Consider the following 19,876-nt stretch of genomic DNA (forward strand, 5'->3'; position numbering starts at 1 on the left):
AACACTTAATATATTCAAGTAAGAAAAAGACTTCTGAACAATTTACTCACATTATCCCTTTACCATATTACCGTTTCTCTAAAAGAGGATTAAGTCACTATGCAATGTCTTTGTAATAATTTATATTCAGTAACATATCTAAAACTTCCAAAGATAATCTCATTCTAAGAGAACATTTCTATAAAATCAATCTCATTTTCAGAGAAAACAAATCAATAGTACGAACCCCATGTTTCATATTTTACTTAGTAAGAATGGCTATCAAACATGGCACTCAAATTATTTTCCAATTATGCTTATTTTCAGAGTGCCTGAAAATATTATACATTCTATTTAATCATACTATGTATTCTATTTAATCATCTTTTAACTTATTAAACTGGGTGCAGGAAATATTGTTGTGAACAAAACATGAAATATTTCTATTCTTTAAGAGGCCTTTATTAACATCCCCAATTTGTCTAAGAATTGGTTACTATGTTGTTCTTATATATCTCCATATAGCACTTATCACCAATTATTCAGTTCCTAAATTAGATTAGTGCTTCTTGAGAAGAGGGACCAAAATTTCATCTTCTTAATGTCCTTCCTACTGTGCACCATCTGACAAATAATAGATTACTTAGAATGTGTAGTGAATAAACCAATCCTATATAATAAAAGGCTAATATGCAAACCAACCAAACAGCAGAATGACCAGTCTCTATGACATGCCTTGACCACCAGGGGGCAAATGCTCAATGCAGGAGCTGCTCCCTGGTGGTCAATGCGCTCCCACAGGGGAAGTGCTGCTCAGCTGGAAGCTGGGCTCATGGCTGGTGAGCATAGCAGTGGTGGCAGATGTCTCTCCCATCTCTGCAGCAGTGCTAGGGATGTCAAACTGGCTGTTTAGGCCCCAGGTAGAGGGCCAAAGCAGTCAGTCGCACATCCCCTGAGGGCTCCCGGACTGCAAGAGGGTGAAGGCCAGGCTCATGATACCCCACCACCCCACTGCATGAATTTCATGCACCAGGACTCTAATAAGTAAATAAGCAAAGGAACCTAGAGTCTAACACACACACACACACACACACACACACAGAAACACATAGCTACAAGTAAAGCAATACAATGTAAGATGAATATTCATAGGGTACAGAAGTAACACAAAGAAGTCATTAGATCAACTCCATTAGGAATAAAAGTGGTCCGAAAGCTTCATTCAGTACATAGTGTTTAAATTGCATCTTGACAGATAGTTAGAAGCTAGTCAAGAACACCAATAGGGAACAATGATTTGAAATACAGAAAGCATCATGAGCAAAGTCAGAGAGTTATAAAATAGTATGTTATGATCAGAAAACAGCAGATAGGTCAGTATGACTGAAGCATGGGGTGACAGGGAAATTACCTTTGAATATAAATCTGGAAATGGTATAAGGTGAACTAGGTAAAAGAGTGTGGGGGGAGACAGACAGATAAATATGTCAGACTAGAGTCAACTTTATCCTATAGGCCATGAGGAATCCCTGAAAAGATGAGAGGAAGAAAAGTTAAATGAGATTTGATTTTAGAAAAATGATTCTAGGAGACATACAGAATACAATCAGGAAAAAGAAAAGATAGATGGTTAAGAAAGCAAAATTAGAGATAGAAGAACAATTAGGAGACTATTTAAATGGTCCAGGTCAAATAGGACTACCATGTGAATTAAAGCAGCCACACTGTAAACTTAAAAGGTAAAAAATGAGCTGGCAAAAAAATAATCCATATAATTTATCACCAATTAGATTTAAAGAAACTCATTTACAATTTGTTAAATATAAATAATTGGCTATCTCAGAGAAATATTACAACAAGTACCTGAGTAATACATGTAAAATACTAATTCAAAGAATAAAAAAAAAGTAAGAATTCTAAACATGGCAGTAACTGTTTTATTGATGCTGATACAATCAGATTTGAATCTGGCTTGAACACTTACTCCCTGTGTGATCTGGATAAAGTTACTTAGCCCTCCTCTGTAAAACTGAAATATGCTTCCTAGTATCCCATGGATGAGTACTATTTTGAGTTTTACAGATGTAATAACATATTTGTGAATTATTTACAGGAATTTATACCAATGCTTGAAATTTTGTTTTTAAGAATAAGAGTTATTAGAAACAGACTCATAGATACTGGGAACATTTTTACAGTTGCCACATGGGAGATGCGGTTAGGGGAGATAAAAATGGTGAAGGAATTAAGTAGTACAAATTGGTAGTTACAGAATAGTTATGGGGATATAAAGTACATCATAGGGAATATAGTCAATAATATTGTAATAAATATGTATATTGTCAGATGGACCATAGATTGATCAGGGTGATCACTTCATAAATTATATCAATGTCTAATTACTGAGCTGTACACCTGAAACTAATATAATATTGTATGTAAACTATAATTAAAAAATAAAAATTATTTTTAAAAAGAAAAGGAGTTATTATTTGACAATAGGAGTTGAAAATAATTCTTAGGTTCCTGATTTGAATGAATGGTGCTCTCATTCCTGAGAAAAGGTTTCCTTAGAAAGTCAATAATCACAACTATTCTCACTCAAATTCCTTAAGATGAATTAAGTGTCCTTTCAGGTATTTTAAAAGTACATTACACTTATTACAGCACTCACCCTGGTATATTTTACATGTCTATTTTCATGTCTGTTATCCTCAGGAGATACTGAAAATATCTAAGGACAAAAAAACTACATCTTTTATTTCTGCATTCCCAAAAAGCAGGATAGATCTGATATATAAATAATCTTAAAAAATGTTAGTTAAATAATTAAACATAAATTAAAGGAATTATAGATACCTATAAAAAGTCCAGAGAATATTAGAAAAAAACAAAAAAGGGGCGGGGGGAGGGTAATACCTGCTACACTACTATTGGCATTAAAATTTCATCAAATGAAAAGTCAAAACTTATACATTTTACTACTCTTTTCTGAATTCCCACTAAGACAGTGTTAAAGTGCAAATCTGTAAATAGTAGAGAATAACTAAGTAATATAAGCAAAAACAAGTTAATCAAAAGTTTCCAATCTTCCCTTTTACCATGACAATATAAATATAGCAGTGCTATGCTATGAAGGACTAATACTAAGACTTTCTAAATCAAAGCTGAAAGCAATATCAGAAGTGTTTCAGAATACTTATGAATATAGTCTCAATTTCAGTATATCTTACATCTCCACTGTATCATACTCTACCTTAGATGAAGATCTTCTGAAAACTTCAGACAGGCGTAAATAAATTCTTTAATTTGGCTGTAAACTTTTGGCACAAATTCAGAGAAAGGAAACTTTTTTGGAAATGGTTGCTGTAAATGTAAGAATTCATGAATGTGAGTCACAAATGAACATACATTGAAGATACTTGTAAATTAGTTAAAATGCAAAAGGAATTTTCTTCTACATTGTGAGCTATCTGCCTAACAACCTCAATTTAAGAAAGTATTTTTGTAAGTTTTCTAATAGTAAAAAAATAAAATAAAATAAGAAGAAGATATAAATAAAAATAATTTAAATGTCCTCCAAAACATGTGGGGACAAATAAACTGTGATAACTAATCAGCAGTAAAAAGGAATGAACTATATATATAACATGCAACATCTTGGATGAATCTCAAAAGCATTATACAGAGTGGGGGGAAAAACAGTCTCAAAAGATTACATATTGTATGGCTCCAATTATGTTGGCATTCTAGAAAAAACAAAAGTAGATGGACATCAACCGTATTGGTGGTTGCCAAAGGCTGGGGTGAGAGGAGAGACTGATTGAAAAGCATGAGGGATTCGGGGTATGATGGAACCGGTCTGTGTTATCATTGTGGTAGTACATACATGACTTAATGCATTGTCAAATCAATAGAATTATATAGCACACAAGGTAAATTTCACTGTATGTTTTGGGGAGAAAATGTCCTAAGGGTATAATAAAACCAAGTACTTCAAAAATGTAAACCAAATACTTCAATCCCCCAAATACTTCAGAAGATCCCACCAAAGCCATCTACTGACTCCCAAAACAGAAACTTCTGCTCTTTTTTATTTTTTATTTTATTTTATTGATTTTCCACAGAGAGGAAGGAAGAGGGATAGAGAACTAGAAATGTCAATGAATGAGAAACATCAACCAGCTGCCTCTTACACACCCCCTGCCAGGAATGTGCCCACAACCAATGTACATGCCCCTGACCGAACTCGAACCTGGGACCTTTCAGTCCGCAAACCAACACTCTATCCACTGAGCCAAACCAGTTTCGGCAAACTTCTGCTCTTCTAAGCCTAAGGTATCCCTTGAAGGCGTTCTCGTTCTAACCCACTGAGTTAGAGGTAATGCCTTTAATAAGATTGATACAATGAAATCTTGTAAAGGATGCCACTCAAACAGGGAAGTTTATTTTAAAGCATTACTTACCTTTTCCAGCTCTGTATCTTGGAATGGGAATTGTCCTACAACCTTTTTATACATCTCTTCGCTTGTTACTGGTATAGGACTATAGTTGTCAGAATCAAGTATGTTTCTATAAAGAAAATAAAGGGTGGGTGGATGGAAGGAAGGAAAGAGGAAAGGTTAATCACTGTAGGGATCACAAGTAACTTTCAGGTAAATTCTAATGCTTGTATGTATATATACCACAACCCAAAATAAACATTTCCCAGTCCCTATTCTATTCCTTCTACAACATAACTATTTGGTTTCGGGTAAGGACATCCTTCAAAGAAAAAAAACAAAACAAAACAAAAAGAAAACCATATTCTGAAACAAATAGAACACAAATAGAAGAAATATGAACTCACAGTATTTAAGATTTACAGATGATACAGAAAATTTAAGGCAACATATTGAAGCCTTAAGTCAAGTAAGTTAACAATAAAAGAATGTGTGCTCTGGAAAAAAGGAAAGGGGTTTCATTTGTTTTTAAATAAGATATATTTGATTACTAATGTATTTAATCCTACCTTAGACCATCTATTCAAACTATTTCCTAATAAATAGTGTTATAACAATTATTTAAATAATATGCTTCAAATATTGGATTGTAATAGGCATCTTCTCTAAGTGTGAAGAAGGAAAAAGATGAGGGATCTCATGAGTAAGTCTTCAAGAAAGGTTCTAAAGCAGCTAGTTCAAAAGGGCTCAAAAGCCACTACCTTATGAATAAGCAATAGACAAGACACGTTCTCCAAAGAGAAAACAAAAAATTGAATAAGAAGACAAAAGATGATATAGATGGTATGAACCAAAATACTTGACATTTATTCAAAGACACAAAAAAAGCCACAATGAGATTAGGGGCTCCCCACATGTTAGACCTATCACTGATTTTTTGATAACTTGGGAACTTTATTTGGGACATCATTGCAATTTACTTTTATTAACAATCATAACTTGGAGCATAGACAGAAAATCTAGGTCTACTTGTTACCCATCCTATATAATAAAAGCCTAATATGCCTAAGTGTCCGGTCATTCAGTCTTCTGTTCAACCAATCAAAGTATAGTATGCTTATGATATGCTAAGGCCAGTCAACCACTCACTATGACGTACACTGACCACCAGGGGGCAGACACTCTGACTGGTAGGTTAGCTTGCTGCTGGGGTCCAGCTGATTAATTGGGACTAACCGAGACAGGCCAGACACACCCTGGAGCCCTTCTGCAGTCCCTCCTCGGCTGGCCCACCTCCCTCATCCCTCCCCAGCCCCGATCATGTACCAGTGGGGTCCCTTGGCCTGGCCTGTGCCCACTTGCAATCTGAGACCCCTCAGGGGATATCGGAGAGCCAGTTTCAGCCCGATCCCTTAGGCAGGCCGAGGGACCCCACTGGTGCACAAATTCGTGACAAGGCCTCTAGTTATATCTGAAAAACCTTATCCATAAACACATTGTACACACATATATATGCACTCACACACACTATATGACTATAGATCATTTCTCACCTGAAAATACCTGCCCACTTCTTTAGCAAAGTTTCACTATATTGATCTCTAACTTCTAATAGCATGTCAAAAAGCTGATTTACAGGAAAACCATAAACCTGAAACAAAATAAGAAAATAACTTCATTTTATAAGGTGATTTTTTTTTTTTAGTAACATGAGAGAGATTATGGAATTTAAAAGTATCTTTGTTCCCTTAGCTAACAATTTACATGTAACCATGATAAAGTCTTTCATTCTCATCTAATATTTAGTATTTATCTCTCACAAATTAAAAGGTACATACCAAAATATTTGTCAGAAAAAATAAAAAGATGAATATTAAAACCAATGTATACAGATTATAGCATCAGCTAAACTCCCCTACAACTCGGCCTGTAACAAGAAATAGAGAAACTGAAAATGCTACAGATCTCACCCACTTCTAATGCTATTTTATTAATATGATATATAGTTAAAATCAAAAATTATTATTCAAGATGGTAGTTAAAAAACTCTAAAGTCACTCAGGTACTATATCTGAATTAAGAAAATTTTGGAAAACTAAGGTAGTAGCTGGTTCAATTAGTTGATTTGCTCCAAAGGGAAAAAGAGAGGGATGGGAACTATTTATGAAAACATAAATGGTCAAGGTGATGGACCAGAAAATGCTATAGAAGATAAAAACATCTAATTCTAGGAAAAGAAGAAACAAAACTAAAAACTGAAAGGTACTTATACAAATTTAGGCAGCCAGTGAAAAGATTTACAGCTGATGGAAATACTAATCAAGATAAACAGAAGTCACAAACCTGAAGTGTATCAGCAAAAAGCACAATGAGGTTCTTCAAATCTAATACGAGGTTTGGATCAGAGCAGTAAGACTAAAGGAAATAAAAGACAATTAGGAAAACATCGTAATCATTAAAAATAAAACTAAACTGTGATTTAATTGTTTACTGCTTCACCTGGTGAAGGATGGCAAGAAAGGGTCCAAAACCAGATTTATGGTAACACGAGATTTGAGAGCTAAGCAGGGTACAAAGATGTATAAGTCACTATTTTAAAAGTTCAGCCTGGTTGGTGTTGCTCAATGCTTGAGCACTGAGCCAGGAACCAAGAGGTCATGGTTTGATTCCCAGTCAAAGCACACGCCCTAGTTGCTGGCTCTATCCCCAGTAGGGGGCATGCAGTAAGCAGCTAATTGATGTTGATGTTTCTCATCAATGTTTCTATCTTTCTCTCCCTCTCTTTTTCTCTTTCTCTAAAAATCAATAAAAACATATTTAAACTAAATAAAAGTTTAGTGATTTGGGTATTCAAATTTTGGGAATTCTAGTTTGGTTACTTTCTCTGTACTTGATATCTTGGTTCCTGAAAGATGTGTGCTAAATTCTCCCCCAATGGGGCAAGTTCATCAATTTTAATTCTTATTACTAACAATTTTTGTTTTTATACCTATTTATGCTTGCTTGTCTACTGCAAATAAGCTACTGTCTTTTTGGTGGGTTAAAACTGATATTAATGCAAAACATGCCTCTCCTCCACCACTTAACAGTCTTCAACTTCATTTTTATTTGCCTTGTAGAATATTGCTATTTCTGCACTTTATTTTCAAACTTTGTAGGTAATCTTAATTAGGTATGAATATCTCTTATTAGCCAAACTATAAAACTTCCTAACCTTGACATTTCGCATTATTACTGATATATTTGGACCTATTCCAGCCATTTTAACCTATTTATAATTATTTCTTTTGTTTGTTTCCTTTCATATTTTTCATTGGATCAATTATTTTTATATTATCTTACTAGCAGTCCAGTGCATGAATTCATGCACGGGTGGGGGTCCAGCTGACGGGACCTGATCAGGGCTGGGAGGTTGTGGGGAGGGGATGAGGGAGGTTGGCCAGCTGCAATGTACGTCATAGCAACTGGTCATTCTGGTCGTTCCAGTCACTTGGCTTTTATATATATAGATAGTGGTTATTAATAGGTTATATACTTTCTGCCCACTAGTTTAATTGAAATAATCTTGAACATTTTAAACATTAATCCTCTCCTTTTGTATGGATTCTTAACAGCATTAAACTTTGCAAACAAATAATCAGTTATTTAGATTTTTCCAAGAGTTTTACTCTCTTTTTAACATATTCTATTTAATCCTATCTCATCTTATATTTTGAATTTCTTTTTCATTTTAAATTCCTTATAGTAGAACACCAATAAGATAGGGTAGGTTCCATGTATACTTTGAATCCTGATATGTTTGAAAATGCCTATCTCTTTCCCTCAAATTAAAATATAAAATTTCAGATGTAGCCGAAACCGGTTTGGCTCAGCGATAGAGCGTCGGTCTGTGGACTGAAAGGTCCCAGGTTCGATTCCGGCCAAGGGCATGTACATTGGCTGTGTGCACATCCCCTGTAGGGGGTGTGCAAGAGGCAGCTGATCGATGATTCTCTCTCATCGATGTTTCTAGCTCTCTATCTCTCTCCCTTCCTCTCTGTAAGAAAATCAATAAAATATTTTTTTTTTTTTTAATTTCAAATGTAAAAAAAAAAAAAAAAAAATGCCTGCTGTCATTTACCCTGCTTGATACAAGATGCATTCTTTCAACATTAATAATATAGTATTTCTTCACTGCAGGGAAATTTCCTTCTTTTATTTCTTTAATTATTAAAGTCCCCTCCATTGTGACTGTGCTTTTTTAAAAATCTCTAATAGATACAACCAAACTCTACTTCAATTATCTATGTTTTTTAACATTCATATTTTCCATGTCCATCTTGGGTAGGCCCAACAGGATGTCCAAATTCTAAGTTCAAATTGTCTGGACTAACAAGTGAGTACAGGCTCTTTATAAGTGAATGGGGCACATGAATCACTGTGTTCAAAAAGCAGTACCAGAGAACTCCATCATGCTATTTTCTCTTAATTTAGATGGTAAGGTTAGCCAAAGGAATTGGATAAGCAGCTGGCTGACCAAAGGTTTTAGAAAGCAAATCTCTAAATAATTTCCCTAAGGATTTATCCTGGGCCCATTCCTGCTCATTTTATTGATTTGACCCTGAATTTTAAGTGTTCCTATATTCCACTTAGACGAATGGGTTCAGTCATTATTCTGATTCCATCTATTTTCTACGGTCAAATTTTTTTGAAATTTCTAGCATATAAATGATACTTTGCAGAGTTTCTCCTTTTGGTTTTTCCCCCCAATCCCCATCATTTATTTCCATGAGAACTTGGTTGAAGATCTGGAAGACACACCTTCGACTTAAAAAAAAAAAAAACCTAAAAAATGTGTATGACAAGGAATAGATTTGGACGTGGGTGTGGGTGTGTATAAAATGACATTCACAGTACACAATCTTGGCTACTAAGAAGAAAAAATAAGCAATATTTTATATCTATAAAAATAAGCATTTTGAACTATAAAGAATTATACTATTGCATAATGTTGAATCTTAAAAATACCTTTTCAGTATTATCAGATTATCTGTTTATCATACATACTAACAGTCATATTAGCAATTATATTAGCATATTTAATATTAAGTTATTACTGATATGAACTTCTTTGTGTAAGCATATTATTCTTTTAATATATTACTAAATTTGAATTCTAAGTGAGACGATTGTATAAGACCTTTATTATTTTGAAATCAGCATGAGACTATTACATACATTAGTACCTGAACTATATTTTTGAAACATTTTCAAATTATACAATGACTAAAAATTCAAATGAAAAAGCAAAAGAGCAGTTTTAAACAGTGACACAGAAAGTTACATATATATATGATTTCTGATAAACAAAAAACATAGTAACTCAGATGTAGAGTTTGTTTTGAGATTTGTTTTAATATTGGAGTCATTTTTATTTTGCTTGGCTTGCTGAATAATATAAACTATAAATAGTATCATGAAATAGAATTAGCATGTGTGGCATCAACTACTTTGTCTCATAAAGGATAAAATGGTTAAGTGAGTAAATGAGGGTAATGCTAACTTATTTTTTCTTAAATATATTTTACTGGGTTTTTTTTTTTTTTGATGGTTTTTTTTAACAAAGAGGAAGGAAGAGGGATAGAGACTTAGGAACATACATGAGAGAGAAACACCGATTCAGCTGCCTCCTGCACACTCCCTACTGGGGATGTGCCCACAACCAATGTACATGCCCTTGACCAGAATTGAACCTGGAACCCTAGGCTGACATTCTATGCACTGAGCCAAACCAGTTAGGGCCTAACTTATTTTTTAATAGCTCTCCTGAGATATAATTCCTATACCACACAGGTCTCCCATTTAAAGTACATAATTCATTGGTTATTAGTTTTTTGCATGTTGATAGATATGCATAAACTTAAAGTCCAATTTTAGAATATTTTCTTCACCTCAAAAAAAAGAACAAAAAACCCCGTGCCCTTTAAGCCATCATGTTCTTACTCCTCCTATCCAGGCCCAGCCCTAAACTACTACTAATCCACTTTCTCCCTCTGAAGATTTATGCTGAGCTATTGGGGAAGAGGGGCATTTTGTCATTTATTCTTCAATTCAAAAGAATATACAGTCAATCTATAATGAGAAACTCCATTATGATTATTTTCTACACACATATACACTTTAATAAGCACACTTAGAAAGTATCCTGTTCTTACAGACATCAAATACAACTGCATGACGAAGAGAGTACATTGTCCTGCTGAGAGAGTCCTATAAAATTTGTCACATGGATTCATCAAATGTATCAGTCACATATAAAAAGTTAAGGACCACTGCTTTACAGAAAAGAAATTGCTTGGAAGAAATCTAAGTTTCCTAAAAGAAAAACAGCTTTTCCCAGGAAAAAAATAAAATGGGTAAATCACTGAAATGAACAGATATAAAAAAACAAAATTAAGGATTTCCATAGAAGGACAGTAATACTGGTTCATAAAAATGATTGGGGGGGAAGCGGGGAACCTTCCTCAAAGTATTACCTGAACCCTGGTTGTGTATTCGATTACTGGTTAGGGCACATACCTAGGTTGCTGGTCAATCCCTGGTTGGGGAGCATGCAGGAGGCAACAAATCAATGGGTCAATGTTTCTCTCTCTCTGTCTCTCTCTCTTAAAAAAAAAAAATCAATAAACATAATCCTCAGGTGAGGATAAAAATATGAAGAAAAAAAAACCATAAAGGACCAAAAATAGGACTTAGATGGAAAGCATACAAAATATTTTACCAAACAACATGAAAGCAGGTAAAAGAAAAATATATATATTCTTAGTGAAAAATATCAGAATGTGAAGTATAACAATTATTTCCAATTCAATTTATAATAAGACTATAGTTCAAGTTGGGGGATAGAGGGGAGGGAAGAAATGGAAGAAATGTGACAAAGAAATTTTCAAATTAATCTTGAAAAATAATAAGATAGCATATTTTTAAAATAGGATTTTTAGAGAATACACATGTCCTATAAAAATTAAACCATACTATATATCAGATGTCAAATAATCAATACAGTGTATTGATTCAAGACAGTCTGAGAGAAGGAAAGGGAAAGGGAGAATCATAGAGTCTAAAAACAGACCTTAGTATACATATTATTATATAATAAAGGTGGGCTTCAAAATATGTTGGGAAAGAGTAGATGTTATGAACTGAATGTTGTGTCCCCCAGTCTGTCTATTTTTACAGATGGGGCCTTAGATAATTACGATCAAATGAAATAAGGTGAGGCCCTAATCTAATGGGATTGGTGTCCTTACAAAAGGATAAGGAAATATTAGCTATATCAGTATCTGAGGAAAGACCAGGTGAGGACACAATAAAATGCTGCCATTTGCAAACCAGGAAGAAAGTTCTTACCAGAAACCACCATGCTGGCACCCTGACCTCAGATTTCAAATGCTACACATATAATTATGTTAAAACAGTGAAACACTAAAGAGCATATAGATAATAAGCTCGAAGTAAGCACCTCTCTTGGGCTTCTTACATACCGAGTGGGTACGGAGTGCGGCAATGGTTTTGGAAAGCGCCATTTCCCATAGTTCGTCAATGTAGGCTCTATTGACTAAGCCCTGGGTCGTATGTAAAATATGATCTTCAACCACAAAAAAGCTAATATTGGGGAAAAGAGAAAGCACAGTTGTCAGAAATTACAGTTTGCATACTATTTCCAGGGTTTGACAAATATTAAGAACTGTCACTAAATTCTAAGTTAATAGTAGTCTTTTTATCTAAAAGAAAGCTCTCTGGAAAATGAAGTCAGATTTCTTAGACTAGTATTATGCTCCTGATCTTGATATCCTCTTAACCACTTTTACAAAACTTGGGGTTACATTTTTGTTAAATGTTAACCATATTATCTAGCTATTTAAAAGGGAAGGAAATGTTTATAGGTAAAAGAGGATAATTTTACCATGTTAAAAACACCAGCCTGATCAGTACATTTTAAAAAGCCCATATTTTAAAAAGACAATAAAAGGTAAAATACATATATCTTAAGAACCCAACAAAAAATATCAAAATAATTACCCTTGTCCTTAAGTATACTTTCTCAGCAAAGTATTAAAAAGGCATCTTACAGCAATTTAAAAAATACATACATATTTTTAACATTCTGCTGAGTCTTTTATATTTTATGCATTTAAAATTATTTTCAACTATCTTGCCTAAATATTCATACTAATTAAAATAATAATCCTTTAAATACAGAATAGTTATGAAATATTTTAATAAAAATATCAATTATTATATAATGAAACAATCTTAATCTTTAAAAAATTTCATGGAACAACTCAATTTTTTTCCTTTTCTTTTAACTGCAAAGTCATATTCTGCAATTAGAATAAAATGCCTACATTTGGGATGTTCATCTGGGGACTGCAATTCCATACTAATACAGATACTCTAGAAGAGGGTATAAACTGAGTGTTTTCATAAATATTGTTTTATTGGAACACAGCATGCTCACTCATTTGAGTAGGGCCTACAGTTGCTCTTGCATTGCAATAGAACTACACATTTGTGACAAAAAACTTACAGCATGGTAAGCATAAAATATTTTACTATCTGGCCACTTTAGAAAACGTTTGCCAACTTTTGCTGATTATTTGGTTCCCTTTTACCAAGCATGGAGAAACAAAACATCAAATATAATAATGTTTTTCTCCCTTTATCCATAAAAGTCCTTTGCAACAATATAAACTTAAAACCAGTAGGACATTTCTTTAAAATAATCAGAAAGTCAAGACTAAAAAAATCTTGTCTTAAGAATTTTAAAAAAATAATGAAAACTTGATTTATTTTTCCAAGTCTCACAAATAATACACATTCACCCACACAAGCACACATATGCACACACAGATGCATATACCTACCCTACAATTTGATTAAAATACTTCCTGTAGCCATCTAAAGTTTCATGCTGCAATGAAGTAAAAAAGAAAAAGTTATTTATGCTTTGATACATTAAGACAGAGTCAATATCAGCTTTTTAATTTTTAAGATTCAGTTCCCAAGACTATAGGGTAAATATAATAACAGTACCTACTTTAGAGGGTTATAGTAAAAACAAAATGAGACTTAGGACAATGCCTGACACATGATAATCAACAGATGTTAGAGTTGCCATTTTCTTACATTCATCAAAAGTGGTCTCAAACTAACGATGTAAAAAAATTTTCTAAGCACATATGCAAAGTAACTAAAAGATACCAGGAAAGTAAAAGGGTGAGGAGAATAAAGGTGGGGATCCTACCATGTTAGACGGAGGCTGGAGCACCAAACGGGCCTGTTTTCGCCTCTGCTTTCGGTAATAGTTCTCAAATGTTTCCCGGGCACCCTGTAAATAAATGGAAGGAAATAAATTGACACAATTGGACCAATTATTCTAGTATTTTATGAGAAAAGAAAAACTCCCAGGTCTGGAACTGAGGCATCCCCGCATTTCTCAAAATATGCTGTTTTAACCATTACAGTAATCATAGAAAAAATAAAAATAACTATTACCATTTGTGGAACCTTACTTACAAGTCCTGTAGGGATGGATACAAAAGATTTTTAAGAGGAAACTACCAGAGATCACCGTCAAAAACAATAAAGCTGGTTTCTGAATCAACTATCACAAATTCACAAGGATAAAGACAAACCAACATTCTCATAGGTTACAATGAGTTGAGAAAATGTTCCTTAAAAAACCTTAAAGAACATTCCTCAAGAAAAAGTGTCTAGAATAAAACTGAATCATGAGCAAAGGGCCAAAGAGAGGCAGGAAAAAGGTAAGAACTGAGGACAGTAAATCAGTTTTTCCAGGTAAAATATATTCTAGCACAGAATTAACATAAAAGGGAAAGGAAGGGAAAAACCCTGGAAATTCTTGGTGCATAGTTTCCCCTTTTCATTTATAATTCTAGGCTTAAGTGTAGGTGCTAGAGCAACGAAAGCTGCCTCAAGAACTCTGGAACCGGATTATATTGATTAGTGTCCTCTCAAAATGCACGTCCTTCCCTGGACATACTAGAGTAGGGTGGCCCTCGATCCAGTGTAACTGGTGTCCTCGAAAGAAAGGAGAAAAGACACAGAGAGAGACCAATAGAGAGTCATGTGGTGACACAGACAAAGAATGGAGTAGTGCGGCTACAAGCCAAGGAACACCAAGCAGAGGCAGCCACAGCCAGAAGCTAGGAAGATCAAGGAAGGATTCGATCCAGAGTCTAAGAGGGGGATGATTTCCTGACACCTTGATTTTGGGTTTCTAGCCTCCCAAAGTATATGACAGAACAAATGTCTGTTGTTTTAAGCTACTTAGTTTGTAGTAGTTTGCTAGAGCAGCCCAAGAAAACTAACATAATTTCAAAGTTTTTAAAACATGATGCTCCCCTTATTTAAACTGAACTCTACTAGTACTTTTTAAAAAATATATATTTTATTGATTTTTTACAGAGAGGAAGGGAGAAAGATAGAGAGCTAGAAATGTCTATGAGAGAGAAACATCGACCAGATGCCTCTTGCACACCCCCTACCGGGGATGTCCCCACAACCAACGTACATGCCCCTGACAGGAATCGAACCTGGGACCTTTCAGTCTGCAGACCGACGCTCTACCACTGAGCCAAACCAGTTTCGTCTCTACTAGTACTTTTAATCCAAGACGTCTCTAAATAAACAAGAGTGGAAAGGGAGAGACACCATTGCACACTGGTTAAAAGTGATGATTTTGGAACCAGACAATTTCATTCAAACCGTGACTCTGCTCCTTAGTTACTCTACAACTCATAGGACTAGCTATGCAACTTCCCTTTCAGTAATGTAACTTCTACTATTTGACTACTTAGGTTTAACAGACAGATGTACCATGGTTCTCTCATTTGTATAGATGCCCACCACACAGAGTTGTTATGAAGATTTAGAAGAGTTACAAAGCTTTTAGAACAGTGTCTGATAAATAATAACCACTATGCAGGTGTCTGTTAAAAATTAAATAAATCAGTGAAGAAAGTAAAAGGCCTGCCCATGTGAGAAAGTATAAACATCCTGGAATACCAAGCTCAGTTTCCTTTGCTTCCCCAAAAGTCTGAAGAATTTTACCAAACATGATTTCTTTGAATTTGACGTAAGGTGCTAAAGCATGCAAACACAATAGTGTAGCTTAGGGGCTACCAAATGTTTTCTGTAAAGGGCAGGACAGTAAGTATGTTTAGGCTTGGTGATCATACAGTCTTTGTTGCAACTATTTAACTCCCCCTTTGCAGAGCAAACACAAGCATAGTCAACACATAAATCAGTGTGGTTGGGTTCCAATAAACCGTATTTGTGGAAACTGAAATTGGAATTTCACATAATTTTCACCAGTCATGAAATATCATTCTTCTTTTAATTTTTTTTTACCATTTAAAAATATAAACATTTTAGTTCACAGGTCATACAGAAACAGGCAGGAGACAGGAATTGGCCCATGGGTCATGATTTGTTGAACCCTGGTGTAACTTAAAAACACAGGTTTTACAATGCTGAAGTGATAATAACTGTACACACCTGAGTTTTTCTGCCTATAAAATCAAATCAAACACGAAGATAGCTATTTTAAGGCTTTCTTAGTCCATAAGTTAATGGGGTAGCAAATTATTCTATTTAAAAACTAAGAAGTGGAAACTGCCTGTTGGTTTGTTAAAGTTATTCCCCACTTGTCACCATTTCACGGCATAGTGGTATTATTAAATGTCAATTATATTCTATACACACTGAAGGGCTTTTCATTTTAAGGTTCACAGTCCTAACGGCCCTTTATTAATCTGGTGTGATGTTACATATGCAACATGCTTTGGAGCCAAGATACACTTAGCTGAGAATTTAGGGAAAGCCTTTAATTAGACCATAGTATACTAATTTAACTATTTTTTATAAATGATAGAAAACACACAAGATGAAATTCTATACAAAAACAAATCATGGTCCTCTACTTAATTCTACACTAGATACAGTTTTGCCTTTCAAATAATCACTCAATAGTATAAAAACATAAGAAAAGACCAACTTCATTTACAAAATGAGTTAGATTTTCCCCATTGGCTGCTAAAAAACATTCACCTCTGATTATTCTATTTCCTCTGCCAATTGTGTCAAGGTGGTGTTTACAGGTGGAATTTGAGAAGCAGATGCCTGAGCAGTCCAGCTGAGTAACTGATGAAGTGCCTGCCTACTCACAAACATGTCAGATGTGAACTGTAGAGATTTTCACTTCAGCTGCAAACTCCTTCAATCACTAATCTTTTTTAAAAAAAACCTCAAAAGCTATTGAAGGCATAAGCAAAATAGAAACAAAACAATAGGCAGGCAAGTAAAAAGATGTATTTTTTTTTCATTTTATATCATTTTGTCATTAGTATTACAGTACTCCAAAGGCTTTGAAATAATTAATACATACAATATCACAGAAAAACAAGTCATTTATCTATACAGTGCCATATTACCATGTGATAGTCACTGAGAAATAGCTTCTGCCTTCACAGAATTTATAGCAATGGTTCTCAACCTTTCTAATGCCAGGACTCTTCAATATAGTTCCTCATGTTGTGGTGACCCCAAACCATAAAATTATTTTTGTTGCTACTTCATAACTGTAATTTTGCTACTTTTAATGAATCATAATGTAAGTATCTGTGTTTTCCGATAGTTTTAGGCTCTACAGCAGCAGTTCTCAACCTGTGGGTTGAGATACTTGGACTTGAACTCTAAAGACATAAGAGTTTTCGACACCGGGAAGTTGAATATAATGCATAGAATAAAGAAAGGGGAAATTAGATACAAAAAGATCAGTCAGAATCTGACATATATTTAGGAGGTACAAGACAATGATTGATTGGATATGGATGGTAAAGGACAGGAAGGAAAGAAGGCTGATGTGAGGTTTCTAACAGGGAACCAGTTTGACAGTGGTGTCATTTAATAAGAAAGGAAACATAAGAGAAGGAATATACAGTCAAATACTGTTAGTGGATTCCATATTTGTAAATTCGCCTACTTGTTAAAATTTATTTGTAACCTCAAAATCCATTCTTGTGGCTCGTTCATGATCATTTAGGGATGTGTGCAAAGTAGTAAAAAATTTGAGTTACCTGATACACACGTACCTGGCTGAGGCTGAACAAACCAATGCTCTGCCTTCTTATTTTTCTTTACACACTATAAACAACTATCCTTTTCAGAGTCTATCTAGTGCCACATATTTTGTGCTTCTTTTTTTTAAAATTGAGATATAATTGCCATATAACATTATATTAGTTTAAGGAGTAGAACATATTTGCCAATGATATAGCTGATAAAGGGTTAATTTTCAAAATATATAACGTACTCATACAACTCAACAAAAGGAAGACAAACAATTCAATCAAAATATGGGCAGAGGAACTAAACACACACTTATCCAAAGAGGACATACAAATGGCCAAGAAACATATGAAAAAATTCTCAACATCACTAATCATCAGAGGGATACAAATTAAAACAACAATGAGGTAGCACCTCACACCTGTCAGAATGGCTACCATCAACAAACACAAGTGTTGGTCAGGATGTGGAGAAAAAGGAACCCTAGTACACTGCTGGTGGGAATGCAGACTGGTGCAGCCACGTGGAAAACAGTATGAAGTTTCTTCAAAAAATTAAAAATGGGACTCCCATTTGACCAAGTGATCCCACTTCTAGTAATATATCCTAGGAAACCCAAAACACCATTAAAAAAAAAAAATTAGATGCAACTCTATGTTCATATCAGCATAATTTACAATAGCTTAGATTGGGAAACAGCCTAAGTGCCCATCAGCAGATGAGTGGATAAAAAGCTGTGGTACAGCCGAAACCGGTTTGGCTCAGTGGTAGAGCATCGGCCTGCGGACTGAAAGTTCCCGGGTTCAATTCCGGTCAAGGGCATGTACCTTGGTTGCGGGCACATCCCCAGTAGGGGGTGTGCAAGAGGCAGCTGGTCGATGTTTCTCTCTCATTGACGTTTCTAGCTCTTTATCTCTCTCCCTTCCTCTCTGTAAAAAATCAATCCAAAAAAAAAAAAAAAAAAAAAGCTGTGGTACATTTACACAATGGAATACTATGTGGCAGAAGAAGAAGAAGAAGAAGAAGAAGGAGGAGGAGGAGGAGGAGGAGGAGGAGGAGGAGGAGGAGGAGGGGGAGGAGGAGGAGGAGGAGGAAGAAGAAGAAGAAGAAGAAGAAGAAGAAGAAGAAGAAGAAGAAGAAGAAGAAGAAGAAAGAAGAAGAAAGAAGAAGAAGAAGGAAGAAGAAGGAAGAAGAAGAAAGAAGAAGGAAGAAGGAGGAGGAGAAGGAGGAGGGGAAGAAGGAGGAGGAGAAGGAGGAGGAAAAGGAGGAGAAGAAGAAGAAGAAGAAGGAGGAGGAGGAGAAGGAGGAGAAGAAGAAGAAGGGACTCTTACCATTTACAGCTTAGATGGCCCTGGAGAGTATTATGCTAAGCAAAATAAGCCAGTCAGAGAAAGGTAAGTATCACATGATCTCACTCATATGTGGAATCTAATGAACAAAATAGATCCAAAGGCTTAGAAGCATAAAACAGACTGATGAATTTCAGAGGGAAGGCAGGATTGGGATGTGGGAGGGCAGAGATTAGCCTGGGAACTTAATATGCATAGCCCATAGACACAAACAATAATCTGATGAAGGCCTAGGAGGGGCCTGTGTGGTCTATAGGGGGCCAATGGGGGCAGGGGGAATAACAGAAATACAGAGGACATCTGTAGTATTATCAACAATAAAGGTAAATTAAAAAAATAATAAGGCTGAAACCGGTTTGGCTCAGTGGTAGAGCTTCGGCCTGTGGACTGAAAGGTCCCAAGTTTGATTCCGGTTAAGGGCATGTACATTGGTTGCGGGCACATCCCCGGTAGGGGGTGTGCAAGAGGCAGCTGGTGGATGTTTCTCTCTCATCGACGTTTCTAGCTCTCTATCTCTCTCCCTTCCTCTCTGTAAAGAATCAATAAAATATATTTTTTAAAGAAAAATTTTTTAAAATAATAAAATAAAATAAAAAATAAAAAAATAATAAGGTGCCCTAACCAGTTTGGCTCAGTGGATAGAGTGCCGGCCTGCGGACTCAAGGGTCCCAGGTTCAATACTGGTCAAGGGCACAGACCTTGGTTGCGGGCAGCTCATTGATGTTTCTCTCTCATTGATGTTTCTAACTCTCTCTCCTTCTTCCTTCCTCTCTGTAAAAAATCAATAAAATATATTTTAAAAAATAATAATAAGGCAAGATGTGCCTTATGGAGAAAACACATATTTTAGATAAGCTTCATTCAGGCATCAGTTATAATGTTGTTGGCTATGAATTCAATATTAATGAATCAGCAATATATATTGAATAGTGTGCCTTTAAAGAGAAATACATATAAAACATGGTTATGAAT

The 19,876-nt window shown here is 35.0% G+C and overlaps 1 protein-coding gene across 8 annotated transcripts in view; it reads right to left on the reverse strand.

Annotated features, from left to right (window-relative positions):
- Positions 1 to 19,876, reverse strand: part of EXOC6B (exocyst complex component 6B) — a 470,364-nt gene that overhangs the window by 226,671 nt on the left and 223,817 nt on the right. For all 8 annotated transcript variants that reach the window (XM_084901284.1, XM_084901290.1, XM_084901283.1 and 5 more), the window contains 7 exons: positions 13,708 to 13,791; positions 13,328 to 13,374; positions 11,945 to 12,065; positions 6,765 to 6,836; positions 5,975 to 6,072; positions 4,446 to 4,551; positions 3,236 to 3,345 (listed from right to left, as the gene is read on the reverse strand). In XM_084901284.1, coding sequence (XP_084757410.1) covers positions 3,236 to 3,345; positions 4,446 to 4,551; positions 5,975 to 6,072; positions 6,765 to 6,836; positions 11,945 to 12,065; positions 13,328 to 13,374; positions 13,708 to 13,791 — 638 coding nt within the window. The remainder of the gene's footprint in view (positions 1 to 3,235; positions 3,346 to 4,445; positions 4,552 to 5,974; positions 6,073 to 6,764; positions 6,837 to 11,944; positions 12,066 to 13,327; positions 13,375 to 13,707; positions 13,792 to 19,876) is intronic.

This window comes from Pipistrellus hanaki, assembly GCF_964339955.1.
Source record: "Pipistrellus hanaki genome assembly, chromosome: 12".
Classification (NCBI taxonomy): domain Eukaryota; kingdom Metazoa; phylum Chordata; class Mammalia; order Chiroptera; family Vespertilionidae; genus Pipistrellus; species Pipistrellus hanaki.